This window comes from Amblyomma mixtum, chromosome 9 (genome assembly GCF_055824585.1).
Source record: "Amblyomma mixtum isolate Tamu chromosome 9, ASM5582458v1, whole genome shotgun sequence".
Lineage (NCBI taxonomy): Eukaryota > Metazoa > Arthropoda > Arachnida > Ixodida > Ixodidae > Amblyomma > Amblyomma mixtum.
The window spans coordinates 48,390,007-48,407,798 of record NC_143020.1 but is presented as its reverse complement, the minus strand read 5'-3'; the positions used below and the strand labels follow the sequence as shown (position 1 = coordinate 48,407,798).

At 45.8% G+C, this 17,792-nt stretch overlaps 1 protein-coding gene across 1 annotated transcript in view; it reads left to right on the top strand.

Moving 5' to 3' along the window:
* The first annotated feature begins 261 nt into the window (after nucleotides 1-261).
* Nucleotides 262-17,792, top strand: part of LOC149328928 (uncharacterized) — a 29,721-nt gene continuing 12,190 nt past the window's right edge. The window contains exons 1-2 of the mRNA XM_089559936.1: nucleotides 262-448; nucleotides 8,755-9,033. Of these exons, the coding sequence (XP_089416062.1) occupies nucleotides 8,755-9,033 (279 nt within the window). The 5' untranslated portion in view covers nucleotides 262-448. The remainder of the gene's footprint in view (nucleotides 449-8,754; nucleotides 9,034-17,792) is intronic.

Sequence of the window (17,792 nt, the reverse complement as noted above, 5' to 3'; positions counted from 1 at the left end):
ATTTTCGCTGGCATGTGAAACAGGCGTTACGCGTTCTGTCCTAGGATCTGCACTTGCTGTGTTATTGCCGCTATCGCCCTTCTAAGTCAAGTCCCTGAGCCAGTCTTTCCACCATTTGTGTGGCGTAAAGCCCCTAGATCAGCATTTTTTAGAAAAGCTCATAAAGGGGCTTTAGTGTGGCGTCACCATTGAGGTAAAGTGTCATTGAGGACATCATAGTAAGGAACTGTATGCATCAAGCATTTCACCTGATGGCCCTGCCATCTGGCGCGAACTTAGCAGACTAACACTTCGTAGTGCGTTCTAGAGCCGCACTGGCGCTAGCTCTGCTTAATGGCTTCTCGAAGTGTCGCCGGTCGGCTACACGCGCGTTCGTGTTAGTTTTTTTAGGGGGCAATTTCACCAGTTTAAGTGCTTTCGCGTTGGTCCCACTGCTGAGAGCTTCGTGGTAAGCATCACTCTTACATATGACGGACCGGTATGCTCTGTACTGTTATCTCCAGTTGTCAGTGAAATCGATTTCGATCTACTTTGTTTACACGTCCCGATTTGAAACCAGTGCGCACAACTACCTGTCGTGTGGATAGCTTCACAGTCACCCTTCGTGCCTTGATACAATCGCTGTGTACTCTGTTCTTTGCATTTGACAAACCAGCGATGTATTTCATGTATTTCGGGCAATTCGATCTAGCCGCAACGCACACCGGCCTTACGTTCTATTACGCTCGCCGCGTTCTGGCATTTTCTGCGCGCGCTTGGTCTAAGTACAGGCGCTCGCATAAAGATCTTTCGCTGCGATCTCATTACACGTGCACTCGGGGTTATATAAGCAGGGAGAACAAGACCGGGACGACGAGATATGCAAACAGCCGGGCTTGCGCTGAATATTTAATTCCGTGATTATTAACCAACTAGCTCGCACCAAGATTTGGCTCGACAGTGTGCACCAGTATGGCCAAGTAGCCCAATGCTCCCCGGTGCACTGTACTGGATTGTGATTTTTCCAAATGAGGCTAGGAGGTGTGCAATCGAGACAATCCTGTTCATGCATTGCAGGTATACTAGTGCTCGCACTAAGCAGCTGTGAAGTGGAGCTTTTTCGCGATGCTGGTAGCAGTTGCTAGGCCGTGTTTTCGATGGGGCCGATGTTTCTCGGAAGCAATTAAGTTGCGCGCGCCTGTCTTGCAGGGCGAGCAGGAAACATTTATGCATTTTGTAGATGGCTCTTTGGTGTCGCTGGAACGCGATATCTCACACTGCGGTGTTTCTGTACATCTTATTTTTGGCTGTTAACATTTTAACCCCCACTGAAGTTTTGGGACTGTAGATAAACTACGTGTACTATATATGCATGACAGTATATAAACTATGTATACTATATATACATGACAGTATATTAACTGTATACCATGTGTACTCAGCTTGCACCTGACATCATGGGTGCCATGGTGGTGAACCAGTGAAGGCCAGGACAGGTTTTGATAAGTGGATTATATAAAGATACACCTTATCCCAATGGACCTGGTTTGCGTGTATGGCAGCTGTGACGCTGGTGCACGTTATGTTTCTAGTTTGTGGCTTCCGAATGCCTGACATGGCACACTACTTAATGCAGCTATGCTGTAACTAGTAAAATTGCTTGCTAGGCTAGTGTGCACACTCTGCTAAAAACCAGTAACATGATCACTTTCTCAAGAAGTAAGAAAGCATGAGGGAGCTTTCTGTGATGTTGGTAACAGTTGCTCAGTCGTGTTTTGATGGCACTGATGCTTCTGAGAAACAAATAAGGTGAGCTTAATTTAAAGTAAATCCTTTGGCGCTAAAAAGCAGTGTTGGTATAAAATTGCATCTTAACATTTTAGTTGATGTCAGATGATTGCAGCTTTCAATAAGTACATAGTCAGTGTGAATTGAGAGATTACCCTTCAAGGGTAACCTGTCTGTAGATGTTACCAAAACTAGAGATAAGGAGAAAAAAGAATAAATGTCAATCACGTGCGGCTTTTGCCAAGCACTGTATGCCCTTTCACACTACATGTCATGATAATATTGTGATGCATTAGCTGATTGTATGAGCCATAGAAATTGTTAGAAAAAACCACAACGAGAGTATGGGAGTAAGTAAGACCTTTGTTATGGAGCACTTCAGTTAGCAGTGCTTCACATTCAAAGCGTTGCATTTTCAATGCCCTCCTTTGCACGAGCACATCATTTTTGGGTATAGGCAGCCTGCAGTGAAGTTAGCTGTGTCGATGGTCATAACACACAGCCTAGCAGTAGAAGCAAGCAGTTAATGGCGAGCCTGAAGTACCTTTCTGCTCCACCTTCCCGCGTTATAAGCATGAGCTTCCTTGCTGCGTCGAAGCCACATGTAGTAGTGCTTTAGCTAACTGGGCTACGCCAAGACACATGGCGGAAGCCAACACTCACCGAAACCAAGAAGCTGTCCAATCTTTTGTTTTACTGGGTATTTATGTGTAGTGTAACCAAACCTTGAGAGTGTTCACCAGCGCGTCCCTCGTCCCTAGCGGCGGACTTTGTACGTCCTGTATTACCACGAGTGCCACGTAGGAACGTAGTCGAACGGTTAGGGTGGAAGCTGTGCAAGAACCATCTGATGCTTCTACCTAGGGCATCAAGATGGCCAGATTCGAGGCCCTTGTTAGGTAATTAAGCAGACAAGGGAAGGGAAAGAGGTGCTCGTTATGACATACATGACGGAAGCCAACAGTCACCGAAACCAAGAAGCATAGTGGATATCTCTTTTTTTTTTAATCGGTAGTCTTTCATTAATGGGAGATTAATAAAAGCAGGAGAAAAAGAAACCACATGCCGCCGGTGGGATCCAAACTCACGACCTCCGAATTTCGCTTCCGATGCTCTACCAACTGAGCTATGGCGATGGCTGTTCTGCTTGTTTCTCAAGATGAAGAGCGTGCTAAAGGGCTATAGACACCAGATTTTTGCCTACATGTTTTCTTCTTTCAAATTATGTGTTAGGCATTACTATACATGGATCACCACGTGATATTCACCCGCGACCGCTAAATAATTTGTTGGAATTTCTTCTTGGATGTTTTTTGGGTTTCAGTTTCATCAACAGAGCAATGGCGACGATGTGTGGTTGGCGTTTCACTCATCCAAGGCATGAAAAAAATGCCAATACACTGCTGATACATCGTTTATTGTCATTCCAGCTCTTGAAGAAAACTGGTTTAAGTGTTGTAGTGAATTAAAAACTACGTATCATTATTTATATTGCAGGTTTTTTTCATGCCTCATGTGACCTAAATGTCAACTACGCATCACAGTCATTTTTCGGTTCATGAAACTGAAACAGCATGAGAGAAAAAAATTAAATTATCAACTTTTTAGTGGTCATGGGCGAATACCACATGGTGATTCATGTATTCTAATATTTAACGCATTATTTAGAGGAAAAAGACATGCAACTAAAATTAGATGTCTATAGTCCTTTACTGTTACACACCTTGCATTGCATGAATAAATCACCTGCCCTGCACTTCACTGATACAGCCAGTAGCCACTGTTATTATTCTGCAGTGACAGGAGACTAATGCAATAAGGGAGTAATTACTCATTGACATCCACCCAAGCGCAGCCATACGGCTACAAAGGAAAGCTATACAGCTTTCTCAGAAACTTCGCAGTTAAAGAAAAATTCGTCCTGGTCCGGGGTTCGAACCAGGGACCACCGCTACACCGGAGCAGTCGCTCTACCAACTGAGCTAACCGGGACGGCAAGCTTATGGTAGGGCGAGAGCGAATTGATCAATAACTCAAAGTGGGAACAGTGTTGGTCAAATGTTTAGGGGAATCCCCCAAGGTGGAGTAGATTTGTAATAAGGGAGTAAACTCATTGGCATCCACCTGAGCGCAGCCATACGGCTACAGAGGAAAGCTATACAGCTTTCTCAGAAACTTCGTAGTTAAAGAAAAATTCGTCCTGGTCCGGGGTTCGAACCCGGGACCACCGCTTCACCGGAGCAGTGGTTGAAGTGTATCTCTAGTGGTTGAAGTGTATCTCTGGTGATGTGGGCACTGTACCAGAAAGTGATACGCTACTTGTAAAGAGGACTCATAAAATCTTCACTTGACCTTAGCATCTCTCATTTCTGTCAGTTGAAAGCGCTCCTGATCAAATCTCTTTTCTGTTCCCAGTAAAAATTGATTGCTCGGTGCTTTGTTGCTGTGTTGATGTTCGTGCAGCAGAAAAGGACACATATTTGTTGCTGAGAAACATGATATTAAAATAGAAAATTTTTTCACGGTGCTCGATTCCAAGTCATGACAATAGCAATGGAAAGGGCTCTGAGACCACCAACTACTAGTGGATGGCAGTGCGGTTGAGCCTTTTAGGTCCATGATGTAAATGTAAAAAAAAATATACTTAGTGTCATGGCATTGTCCTTGTGAAAATGGCGGCTAATGGCCATCCCTCTCTTCCACTCTCTGTGTCATCATAGAACACAGTAATCCATTAATATAGACCAACTTCAGTTTGTCTGCCATGTTTCCCTAATAAAAGTGATTACGGCTTGGAGGCTAGGTTTATTGAACACCTCTCATGGAGTGTTAAAGTTGCACCAAAGAGGATTCTGAGCTTGCCTTTTCATCATGGGAACTCATCTACACGCTCGAAGCATTCATAGAAACTTTTAATTATTATCCTGTGTGCCCGATTTCTCTATTGAATTGGACTAAACGTCCCGGTTCCCGCCCTTTTTTTTTTTAACTGACCTCCAAGAAGAGTAGGAGGATTCGCCTTTCACCGAGTCCCATGGTGGCTTGCCGCTTTGCGATCAGCGGAGTGACACGTAGTAATATGTGGAGTGATCTGCGAAAGCAGAGAGTCCTCGCGTATATTTGTTTCTGTGGGCCTCATTTGCGGCTTTGTGGTCTGCAACTGAAAACTATTTATTCATGGAAACATAAAAAACAAAATAAAAGCGAAGCCATCACATGACTGGCTAAAAGGCACTCCATGCATTGGTTGACTCCTCGTATTCTCGGAGGTCAGTTAAAAAAAAGAAAAACAGGAACCGGGACGTTTAATCCTACTTAATATGAAAATCGGCTGCACAGGAAAATAATTCCAAGTTTCTAAGAATGCTTGGGCGTGTAGATCGAGTTCCCGTGTTAAAGAGACGAGCTCAGGATCTTCTTTAGTGCCCCTTTAAAGATTGCAAGGTCAGCCCCTCACCTAAGGGGCTGGTGAGAACATGCTGTGTGTCACAAAGAGTATTAGTGGGGCCTTGGGAGGATGCAGGAGATAATAATAAAAGGGAAAATTAACTGAAAAAACAAGAAAATAAAAAGTAATGAACGGGAAGGCGAAGTAATGAATGGGAAGGGCGAAGAAAAAACAGCTAACAATAAGAGAATCAGAAATAAGATAACAAAACTGCCACTAGTGTCCAGAAAGTTGCACCTAATGCTTCATGGAAGTTTGCAGAAAGAACCAACATTTCTGTGGCAGTGAAAATAAGGGAAGGCACACTGGCATGTCTGTCTTTTGGGAAGTTGCTTAAAGGCTTATTTGCTTAAAGGATGGCAGCTGGTTCCCTGTCTTAATGATAATAGAACATTTCCCAAAGGCAATGCACTGCTCAGCTAGCTAGCATTCTTTCGTGATGAGGAAAGCACCACACTGGGAAATTAATAGCATAGGAGGCACATATGATAAGGACCTGCACTGCTTTCAGTTGTCACTTAGTTTATTGCGCTGGCTTTGCATGTCTGTGTATTTGTTTATGTGTACCTGTTCTCTGTTTTGGTTTGTGGGGTGCTTCGCAAATTATGGACCTTCCAAAGTCTGGTTCACTCCGGCTGTTAATGCTGTGGTTTGGTTTATGGTTTATGGGGTTTAACGTCCCAAAGCGACTAAGGCTATGAGGGACGCTGTAGTGGAGGGCTCCGGAAATTTCGACCACCTGGGGTTCTTTAACGTGCACTGACATCGCACAGTACACGGGCCTCTAGAATTTCTCCTCCAAAGAAATTCTAGCCGCCGCGGCCGGGATCGAACCCGCGTCTTTTGGGTCAGCAGCCGAGCACCATAGCCGCTGAGCCACCGCGGTGAATCTGGAGATCAACATTGGTAACTCTGTGCGAATTATATTGATGTACTCTGATGCTAATTTTCTGTGCAGTTTCAAATGAGCATTGCAATGAGCCCTTGCGGCCTGCATGCTTACTAGCTAAATTTATCTGGTGCCGACCCCTATCGTATCTCTCATAACCCATGTGTCGCTTCGGGACGTTAAAAACCCCACAATTTTCAAATTTACTGACAATAAATAAACAAATAAAAATGTAATCTGGCATCTTCCACATATGTGGTAAACATAAGGCCAGCGGAAAAAGATATTAAAAGTGCACAAGCTGGTTGCTTTAAGGGGGGACCCTGGTCTTTGAAAAAAAATGTTTGTTAATGAAGTCACAGGTATGAAATTTCCAGGCCACATGTAGTTTTGTGCGCTGATTCTGGATATGTCATTGAATTTTGTGTAAAACAATTCCTTGAGCACTTGTGCAATTTTTATGCAAGTATTTTGGGAAAAGTTTTGCAGAAAATTTGCTGCGGGAAACTCGCTGAAATGCATGTCATTGGGTTCTCTTGACACCAAGGAATGCAATAAGGGTAAAATTATCATCCTGGCTATCATAGAACTTGAGTTACAGGGTTTTGAAGTTGTCGCTTCAGAAATGAGAAGAAAAGTGTGTATTCCTGTTTGTGAAGTGGCAGCTTCAGTACCCTGTAACTCAAGTTCTACGATAGCCAGGATGATAATTTTACCCTTATTGCATTCCTTGGTGTCAAGAGAGCCCAATGGCATGCATTTCAGCAAGTTTCCTGCTGCAAATTTTCTTGTATGCTCTCTCCAAAAGACTTGCATAAAAATTGCACAAGTGCTCAAGGAATTGTTTTACACAAAATTCAATGACATATCTAAAATCAGCACACAAAAATACATGTGGCCTGAAAATTTCATGACTATATCTAAATTAATAAAAAAATTTTTCAAGACCAGCGCCCCCCCTTAAACTGCAGCATGTTGCCATGATGAGAGCAGCACGTCCTTCGTGCAGCCTAATTCCAACTGATCGATAGTTTCATGCTTGAAAGCACCCATTCTGACTTTGCATGCTAACTGAGACACTCAGACGGTCAAAACGTCATGAACACTACATGCTTGTCATTACATGTCTACGCCTATGCTGCAGTGTCACCATTCTGCACACTGCACAAAGAAAACTGCCTGAAAAAGGCCCTGATGTTAAGTGTGGAAGACCATGGTCATTGTAGTGCGGTCTTGAGGAGAAAGACAAGCACCATAACTTGATGCCACCAGAGGCATCTTCAGGCCACCTAAAATTCTTCTAACATTTTGGTTTAGGGAAACTAAGAGAAATAAGGTGTTAGGATTAAGTGCGACCGAGATAAGCTGCCGCTGTAGACCTTGAATCAATTTCTTGCACAGCTCATTATTTGGATGAGTATTTAAGGTATAAGCAGGTAGCCATTTGGTGACCAATTGTGTTCAGATATGGTGTGAACTATCCGCACTGCTGTTTTTTTTTTTTATTTCAGCAGAGCTGAAAAAGCATGCTTGAAAACTTACGCTCATTTTACATCTGCTGCTGATAATTGGTAGTTTATGAAATAGCACAGAACCTGAACTTTAAACTTGCATCACTCCTTTTAAGCATGTCTTTCAATATACTTTCATATGGAATAGAAATGATTAATTTATTTTTTTTACCCTCAGGGTCGTATTGCAGAGGGGAGTGGGCGAAAAATGAGCAGCAAGCAATGTTAAAAAAAAATTGGTCCATAAATGATTAATCCTATATATACAATGTTCGTTAAGAGGATAAATTCATTAGTACAGAAGAAAACTGTCAGCGTTTATACAATGCTAGCCAAACATTTCAAAAGTTGTTTGTCAGTAATAGGTGCAATTTCATTAAAAAGATCGTTCCATTCTTTGAGCATAAGAAAGAAACTGTTTTGATTTGCAAGTCAAAACACATACCATCAAATTCTCTCCTTGTGTTATGCATTCACTTGGTGCTTCGTTTTAGTAGTATGATAATGTACGCATACATACACCAGGGGCGTCTGCAGAACATTTTGCAGGGAGGCGGGGGGGGGGGGGATGGGGGGGGGTGGTAGGTTAGCACCAAAAAGGCACTATTTGTGGTCTAAACTATGCACGTGAAACAGAAATCAGAAACAGCAAATTAGTGCTAGGCTTGGAGAACATGCATTGGATTTTATTAATGGATTGGATTATGGGCTTTAACGTCCCAAAGCGACTCAGGCCATGAGAGATGCCGTAGTGGAGGGCTCCGGAAATTTCGACCACCTGGGGTTCTTTAACGTGCACTGACATCGCACAGCACACGGGCCTCTAGAATTTCGCCTCCATAGAAATTCGGCTGCCACCGCTGGGATCAAACTTGCGCCGTTTGGGTCAGCAGCCGAGCACCATAAGCTCTGAGCTACCGTGGCGGGGTGGTTTTATCAATGAACAAAGAATTAAACTTAATAAGCAAAATGCCAAAAGTTACTGTCACCTAAGTGCACTAATCAAGCTGTGTAGTTGTTTTCTGCTAGTGTATAAAAATGTCTGAAGTTCCAAATACACGCATGCTGCAAAAGTGAAGATCTGACTTGGAGCACTCCTGAGTTTACGAAACGCCTACGCTTTCCCGTCTTGTGTGCAGATGTCTTCGAAACGGCTTTCCTGTAAGGAATGCTGCATGCAGTTCACTGGCCCTGTGCCGTACATGGACCACATGCAAAGTGCCAGGCACAGGAAAAAGATGGCGGCCCTGAATCAGACCGATGCGGTGGCGCCCTCTGGTGGTGAGGCGACCGCTCCAGCTTCGAACGGCAAGGAAGCGAAACATCCACCCAGTGGGCTCAAGCATCCGCTGCCGTTTGTCTGCAAACTCTGCAACATGGCCATGAACTGCGAGACTGCTCTGATCGCTCACAACAAGGTGTGTGTGGGAGTCTCATTTGGAAAGGGTAGTGTATGGACATTGCATTACATCAGCCCAGCAGCATAGCAGTGCTCGAGAGCAGATGCTGGTAATGCTAATCAGAAATTTGTTCTTGGCCTTGCAATTACAATGCATAGCTTGTGTGGAAGGAAAGTTCTTTAACCCTTTCAGGCACCATTTTTTGTTTTGACTGAAATCAATTATTTTTTCACCTAAGTAGTATATTCAGGCCTCAAGAAAGGGAATTTGTTAGTTTTCGAACGTGAAAGACCAGCAGGTAAGTTTTTACAGCGATGCGGAGAATTCCCTACAAAGTACCAGATTTGTTAGAAATAATAGCATAGAAATGTTCTCGTGTGTCAGGTAAACACCTTAGGGATCATGGAATTGCTTTGTGTTTCGAAGATTCACATTACGCTCGAAATTGAGCAAAAACCGTCGATGTTTTCACTCGCGGCAAAAGCTGTCTGCACAAAAACGGCAGACAAAGTGCTACCTAGCTCACTCTTATGTGAAATATTGTTTACTGCATTTGCTACATGGTACAAAAAACCGACTTATTTGCGACAAGAAGGGTGCTCAGTTCGATTGAAACCATGAAATCACTGCTAAGTGCACCAGTCCCTAAGAAAAAGCTGCGAGTTTGTTGTGTACACAATTGTGTACAAAGCGCCCGAAAGTGCTAAGGTTAACAGTAGCGACAAGTGACCATTGCTTGGCTTAATTAACAAAAACATGGAGGGGAATGCAGGAGAAAAATAATTGGAGGGGACACTTACGCTCCACCTTAAGGGTACGGCGGGGTAGTGTAATACCCCTGTCACACGGGCACTTTCAATGCTCATTGAACTCGATCTGCATCGAGATTTTCGAGCACGCTTGAAACATACGGTGCTACACGGGCATTTCCAATGCTCCTTGAGAAGTTTCCCTCATGTGTGTTAGGTGGCGCCAAATGTTCCTCCAACAGCCATAACAAGGTCATGTCCAGCTACACTGTGCAGTCGGGGGCAGCGGTAGCCAAATCCGTAGCCAGACGTGCGACGCATCTCTGTATCTGCTGTTGTGCGATGGAACCCGAGGGTTCGAAACGCCTCCGCGATTTCTGCGTAGACTACGGCATTTCTCTTCTGGCGCCGCAAATTATCTTGGTGGTCTAGCCAGCAGTCGATGAGAGCGCCTGTCTTTGCGCGTCGACGAGCAGGATGACACCATCTTTGTTGTTTACACTGACGGCTATGCTTGGAGCATGGTGTCGAGATTATTTGTAAATATGTTTGCATATAAGCAGGCATAGTGCCTGAAACTGTTCTGTCTTGCATTTTAATCAATTACAACAACAACAGTTGTAGTTTTGTTTTGTTAACTAGCGTTTATTTTTATAGCTTCGTGAGAGCGAGAGTGCTTTCGATTGTGCTTGGAACCTCGAGCACTCTTGAGGGGCCGGCATCGAGTCAAGCAGGATCGAGCTCGATTGCGCTTGAAAGTGGCCTTTTGACAACCGTCGATCTGCATTGAGTTCAATGAGCATTGACTCAATGAGGATTGAAAGTGCCCGTGTGACAGGGGTATTAAGGTATGACGCCACCTTTGAAAAATCGTTTTTTTGCAAAAATGACACTTTTTCTTTTTTATATTTCGGGAATCCCAAAACATTCGAAAATGTTTTGCAGCATGAATAATGTTCGTATCTTTATTTGTTCAAAAGTTATAGCCAACTTTCGAACAGGTGGTGTACAGTTCTGAAACCGAAACTGATATGTTTTGGTAACAGAAAATGATAACTCAGCGATAATCAGCGGCGTATATTGAAAATTTTCCTGTTTTGTTTTAGTCTGATATGTAAAAGATTATTCAAAGGCAATTTGTAAGGCTTCCTTTTTTTAAAACATTGCTTTAAATTTCCACAAGAGGGATGCAAGACGCTACAAGCGTCTCAGTTGTTTACTTTGCGCGCACTTCACGCTATCGCTTTGAATGCTACCGGATTCGTCCTTCAATGATGGCAGCAGAAGTACAGCAGATATTTTCAGGGAAGCAGGCATCGAATCTGGCCACCACACTCTCGTAGCATGTTGCACCAGTGACTCAAAAGAAAACATTCGACAGAAGTCTGTCTGGTTGGGAAATTTAATGTTAGGAGAAGGTAAGTGACGCCAACCAAGTAAAATACAGGAAAAACACGACGTTTCGGGACCGGCTCGGCCCCTTCTTCACGGTGTGACTACGGGCGAGCGCAGCTTGGCTTTTTAAGCCCCTGTGTGGAGGACCTGCGGGTCAATGGCCGCAGCCCATGGACGTAGGATGAGGGGAGAGTCCCCAGGGAACGATTAACATTCTCTCGTGTTTGCTGTATGTGCCACGACTCGAGTAGAAGCCTCCTGCGTGGGTTAGCTTCCGTTTCCAATACAATGGTGCTGTCGAAGTCAATTGGGTGGTCACACCCTTCACAGTGTTCGGCCACGGCGCTGCGTTGACGATTCATGTGACGGACGTCCGCTTTGTGTTGGTTCATCCTTTCCGCGAAGTTCTTCGTTTCCCCTATGTACGACGCCGGGCAGACGGAACACGGAATTTTGTACACGACGCCCTGGGCCTTTTCTCTGGGCTGCCGGTTTTTTGGGCGGGGGAGAAGGCGACCGATAGTGCTGGTCGGTTTGTGCGTTGTCAGCACCCCTTCTTTTCCGAGAATGCGACCGAGCGTCTCGCTCACGCCTCTCACGTAGGGGATGCAAACACGTTTCCGCTTCTGGCATGCGTCTGAGGAAATAATAGACCGGATTTTGTTTTGCCTTTCTTGTTTCCTGATAATGCGCCGGATGAATGAGCTTGGGTAGCCGTTCTTTTGGAGGTCAGAAATGACTCGGTTCTTCTCCTTCCTTTTATCTTCACTTGAGGAACATATGGAGTCGGCTCTCTTCAGTAATGACGTCACGACAGATGCTTTGTGCGGGATGGGATGGTTCGAATCGAAATGTAGGTACCGTCCTGTGTGGGTTGGCTTCCTGTGCACCGAGGACTGCAGGCCTTTGTCGTGCCTTGTAAGTAGGACATCCAGAAAAGGCAGGCTGCCCTGCTGTTCATGTTCAACAGTAAATTGTATGGCCGGTTCAACTGAATTTAGATGACTCTGGAGGTTTTCTATCTCTGAGGTTTTCACCACACAAAAGCAGTCGTCTACATAACGGAGGAATAACTTTGGCTTGGGATTAAAGGAGGAGAGGGCCCGGCTTTCGACGTCTTCCATGGTTAGGTTAGCCACTGTGACTGAAATTGATGCCCCCATAGCAGTTCCGGTTGTTTGCTTGAAAAATTCTCCGTTGTAGGTGAAAAAGGTACTGCGCAGACAGAGGTCGAGAAGGCGACATACCTCATCGACGTTGAGTGGAGTTCTCTCGTGCAGCGTTTGGTCGTTTTCGAGTGCGCGGCGAGCAACGGACACAGCAAGGGGAACCGGTACGCAGGTAAATAGCGACACCACGTCAAACGAGACTAGGCTTTCGTCTTCCTCCACGGTAAGGTTCGAGACAAGTTGGACGAAATGCCGCGAATTCTGTACATGCGTGGGTGTTCTGCCGGCGAGCGGCGCCAGTACCTTGTGCAGGTAGTCAGAGAGACGTCGCAGAGGAGACAGGGTAAAGTCTACAATTGGCCGAAGGGGGACGCCAGGTTTGTGAATTTTAGGTAGCCCGTAAAAACCTGGAGCTGAGCCGTTTCTGGAGATGAGGCGGAGGTAAAGCCATTTGAAATCAGGATGCCGCTTGAACATCTCTGCCAGGGTTTTGTTGAGTGTTGCCTGAGTGTTTGAAGTCGGATCCTTGCGAACCTTCTCATACGCCCCACTGCTCAAAAGGGCTGACGCCTTCTCCTCGTAGTCGCGTCGGTCCATCACCACTGTAGAGTTGCCCTTGTCTGCCGGGAGTATGACGATGTCGGTGTCGTCCCTGAGACCGCGTAGGGCTTTTCGTTCCAGTTGAGACAGATTGCTCGGAAATTTGGGGGGTACCTTGGCGATGACACCAATCGCTTTCAGGCGGACCTCTTCCCTGACGTGCGGCTCCAGGTGCTGGATCGCATCTTCAACAGCCGCGACTAGTTTTGGGAGGGCGGGACCAGATGATATGTTGAATCCATGTCCTTTTGCGAGAACAGAGGATTCGGGCGGTGTTAAGCGACGGGAGGAGAGGTTCTTTACAAAGCCAGAGTTATGGGGGTCAGGCTGTTTCTTCTGCCGCTGCTGTAGGGCAAACAACTTCTTGTTTTGACACTCACGATGTTTGTTGGCTGCAGTGGAGGCCGCTTCCGTGGCAAAGGCGTCCACCCGCGGGAAGAGCTCAGGCATCCTGTGTTCTAGTTGGCGGCGCGCGAAGAACCGGTCCAGCTCCTTTTTGCGGAGAACGGAATGGCACTCGTGTATCCGCGCACTTAATAACTGTTGCTCCGTTTTGGACACCAGCCGTAGGCCTTCTGCGGTGGTTACAGGGCGCTTTAGGCGAAGGCTCACGGGTATCACATCCTTTTCCTTGCAGGTCTTGTTGAAGTTTAGATGTGTCCGGAAGACAGCAATACTCTTGGTGATGTTGACGTATCGCTTCACTAGCTGCATGGTCTCGATGCCGAAGTCTTGGCGTATAGACTCAAAAGAAAACATTCGACAGAAGTCTGTCTGGTTGGGAAATTTAATGTTAGGAGAAGGTAAGTGACGCCAACCAAGTAAAATACAGGAAAAACACGACGTTTCGGGACCGGCTCGGCCCCTTCTTCACGGTGTGACTACGGGCGAGCGCAGCTTGGCTTTTTAAGCCCCTGTGTGGAGGACCTGCGGGTCAATGGCCGCAGCCCATGGACGTAGGATGAGGGGAGAGTCCCCAGGGAACGATTAACATTCTCTCGTGTTTGCTGTATGTGCCACGACTCGAGTAGAAGCCTCCTGCGTGGGTTAGCTTCCGTTTCCAATACAATGGTGCTGTCGAAGTCAATTGGGTGGTCACACCCTTCACAGTGTTCGGCCACGGCGCTGCGTTGACGATTCATGTGACGGACGTCCGCTTTGTGTTGGTTCATCCTTTCCGCGAAGTTCTTCGTTTCCTCTATGTACGACGCCGGGCAGACGGAACACGGAATTTTGTACACGACGCCCTGGGCCTTTTCTCTGGGCTGCCGGTTTTTTGGGCGGGGGAGAAGGCGACCGATAGTGCTGGTCGGTTTGTGCGTTGTCAGCACCCCTTCTTTTCCGAGAATGCGACCGAGCGTCTCGCTCACGCCTCTCACGTAGGGGATGCAAACACGTTTCCGCTTCTGGCATGCGTCTGAGGAAATAATAGACCGGATTTTGTTTTGCCTTTCTTGTTTCCTGATAATGCGCCGGATGAATGAGCTTGGGTAGCCGTTCTTTTGGAGGTCAGAAATGACTCGGTTCTTCTCCTTCCTTTTATCTTCACTTGAGGAACATATGGAGTCGGCTCTCTTCAGTAATGACGTCACGACAGATGCTTTGTGCGGGATGGGATGGTTCGAATCGAAATGTAGGTACCGTCCTGTGTGGGTTGGCTTCCTGTGCACCGAGGACTGCAGGCCTTTGTCGTGCCTTGTAAGTAGGACATCCAGAAAAGGCAGGCTGCCCTGCTGTTCATGTTCAACAGTAAATTGTATGGCCGGTTCAACTGAATTTAGATGACTCTGGAGGTTTTCTATCTCTGAGGTTTTCACCACACAAAAGCAGTCGTCTACATAACGGAGGAATAACTTTGGCTTGGGATTAAAGGAGGAGAGGGCCCGGCTTTCGACGTCTTCCATGGTTAGGTTAGCCACTGTGACTGAAATTGATGCCCCCATAGCAGTTCCGGTTGTTTGCTTGAAAAATTCTCCGTTGTAGGTGAAAAAGGTACTGCGCAGACAGAGGTCGAGAAGGCGACATACCTCATCGACGTTGAGTGGAGTTCTCTCGTGCAGCGTTTGGTCGTTTTCGAGTGCGCGGCGAGCAACGGACACAGCAAGGGGAACCGGTACGCAGGTAAATAGCGACACCACGTCAAACGAGACTAGGCTTTCGTCTTCCTCCACGGTAAGGTTCGAGACAAGTTGGACGAAATGCCGCGAATTCTGTACATGCGTGGGTGTTCTGCCGGCGAGCGGCGCCAGTACCTTGTGCAGGTAGTCAGAGAGACGTCGCAGAGGAGACAGGGTAAAGTCTACAATTGGCCGAAGGGGGACGCCAGGTTTGTGAATTTTAGGTAGCCCGTAAAAACCTGGAGCTGAGCCGTTTCTGGAGATGAGGCGGAGGTAAAGCCATTTGAAATCAGGATGCCGCTTGAACATCTCTGCCAGGGTTTTGTTGAGTGTTGCCTGAGTGTTTGAAGTCGGATCCTTGCGAACCTTCTCATACGCCCCACTGCTCAAAAGGGCTGACGCCTTCTCCTCGTAGTCGCGTCGGTCCATCACCACTGTAGAGTTGCCCTTGTCTGCCGGGAGTATGACGATGTCGGTGTCGTCCCTGAGACCGCGTAGGGCTTTTCGTTCCAGTTGAGACAGATTGCTCGGAAATTTGGGGGGTTGCACCAGTGACCATTACCGTGTGACGAAGGCCCAGCGTCAATCAACGGGCGAGGCAAAACATCTCCGCAAGAAAAGACGGGCAGCAACAAATGCCAAAAGAGAGCTCGTGTCAGCTAAGGAGGGCCCTAGCTATGAATCTGGAGGATTTTAACTTCCTAGGGCATGATGATCTTGTTTCTACAAGGATTGAAAAACTTTAATCTTGTTTTTCTCAAAACTTTATTTTTCGCAATTTCGTGTTGCGCAAACAGTGATAACTTCCAAATGCATAAATATTTTTCAATGAAACTTTGCACGCTCGTTCCTTTGTTACTAGCCTGTGCAATGAACTGGCGTAAATGAAATCGAATCGTGAGTTTTGATATAATCATGTTTTATGTGGAGGAAGGTAGGCAAAAATGACACATTTTTTGTTTTCTTTAGCATTTTTGCTATAACTTTTTTCTTAATTATCGGATGGCAAAGATCCTAGTTGGTTGCACAGTATGGTTAGTTGGCTAACGCTGTGCCAAAAAGTTTGCAATTCCTGCTCTTCATTCACCAGTTATGAATGTTTGCATAACAGCCATGTTTGGGCAATTTTTTGTGAATAATAAATGCCAGCATGGCTTTTTTCACTCTTTTGTGCTTTTGAATATCATATAAAATGGTGCTTTATAAGGTAAATGTGAAATAAAAATTTAATGCTCAAAATTTAAAAAAATTTTGAAAAAAGTGGCGTCATACCTTAATGAGTTAATGCCCATATATGCGGAATTGGTCATTCCCTACATTAATAGTATGTCCCTGGGAGTCCTCACACCATTCCTTGCGCAATGGTGCAGCTGTTAAGGGATACACCACTGCCTGCCCTCCGATGGCTGGTGCTGCCACCTAGGGGGCTTGTGCGACCTAAGTTGCTCCACACGAGCAACCTCTCGCGATCAACCAAATCTAAGTGCCACCTGCCAGGGTGATTAGTCTGCTCACAATCTGGTGCTCAGGTTTTGATGTCGCAGCAAGGTCATGTGACCTACGTAGCCCAGCTAGGTTGCTTCTTCGGGGGTCCCTATGCCACCCTATTTATCGCTCATAATGTGGACGCGGTATTTTCTGCATAACGAGGCCTTTAACACTATCGCATTATCAGAGAAGGGATGCATACAGTAGCAGACTGCGAAGTTCTGACGCATTGTTTGGTGTTTGGAGTGGTGCAGATGAAACGGTGATTTTTGAAACCAGTTAGAAGAGCTTAGGATGCTGTTTAGTAGTCTGGAGAGCTGTAGTTAGGCAGCTGTAGCTGACAGGTGTAGCAAGAAAATTTGCGAGATGAATTTGGGAGAGGGTGCGTGGAACTTTTGGTCTATGGTTACCAGAGCCACTTCGCATAGAAGGTACAGAAGCAAGTTGCACATCCGGCGACCATGAATCATAGGACTTTTTGCAGCTGGGTAGGCATCTCATGCATGTGTGGCATGAGTGAAGTGCTTTCGTGAGTATTTTCAAGATATTAGTGGCACCTTGCCCATGTGCCTTAAAACAAATTTGGGATCCGTCTAATGAATGTAAAATATCTTGTTTAAACTGTGCGATAATTGTTTACAAGGTGCCATTCCTGGGCTTTAATCATGTTTACATCAGTGAGACCATAAAATTCTGGACACGCATAAAGGAGTACCATTGTGGTGTCCGAAATAACAGGCACACTATTAATGTGCTTTTGGGCCAGCCACATGAAACTGACCACCAGATCGAATAGAGCAATGCTTCTTTCTACCTTGTCCAAAGGGGAAAACCTGATGATACGTCTTTTGCTAGATTCCCGATTCATCCCGACCATGGCGGAAACTTTGAGAATCGGAATGAATGCGCTTTGCCATGCGTTCACACTCTATCATTGCGTTTAGATTCTTTGCATATCAACACACAACAGGACCTACCCCTTCCCTGTGAACCAGAAAGTCGTACAATTAGTTTCAAAGCCTCTTTCTTTAATTTTGACTATGTTCAGTGACTGCTTTTTTGTTTTGTGAACTGACACAGTTAAGCATGTGAAGCCAGCATGTGATTCACTGTTCTCGGACACTATTCTGGCAGCAGCAGGATTCGAGACTAGTGTCCCGTTTCGGCATGCCAAGGTGCTAGCAATTTTAACAGAATATCGTTAAGGGTTCCCTCTCGAAGAAAAGTCGGCGTCCTTGGCTGTGAGCGAACAGTCCACG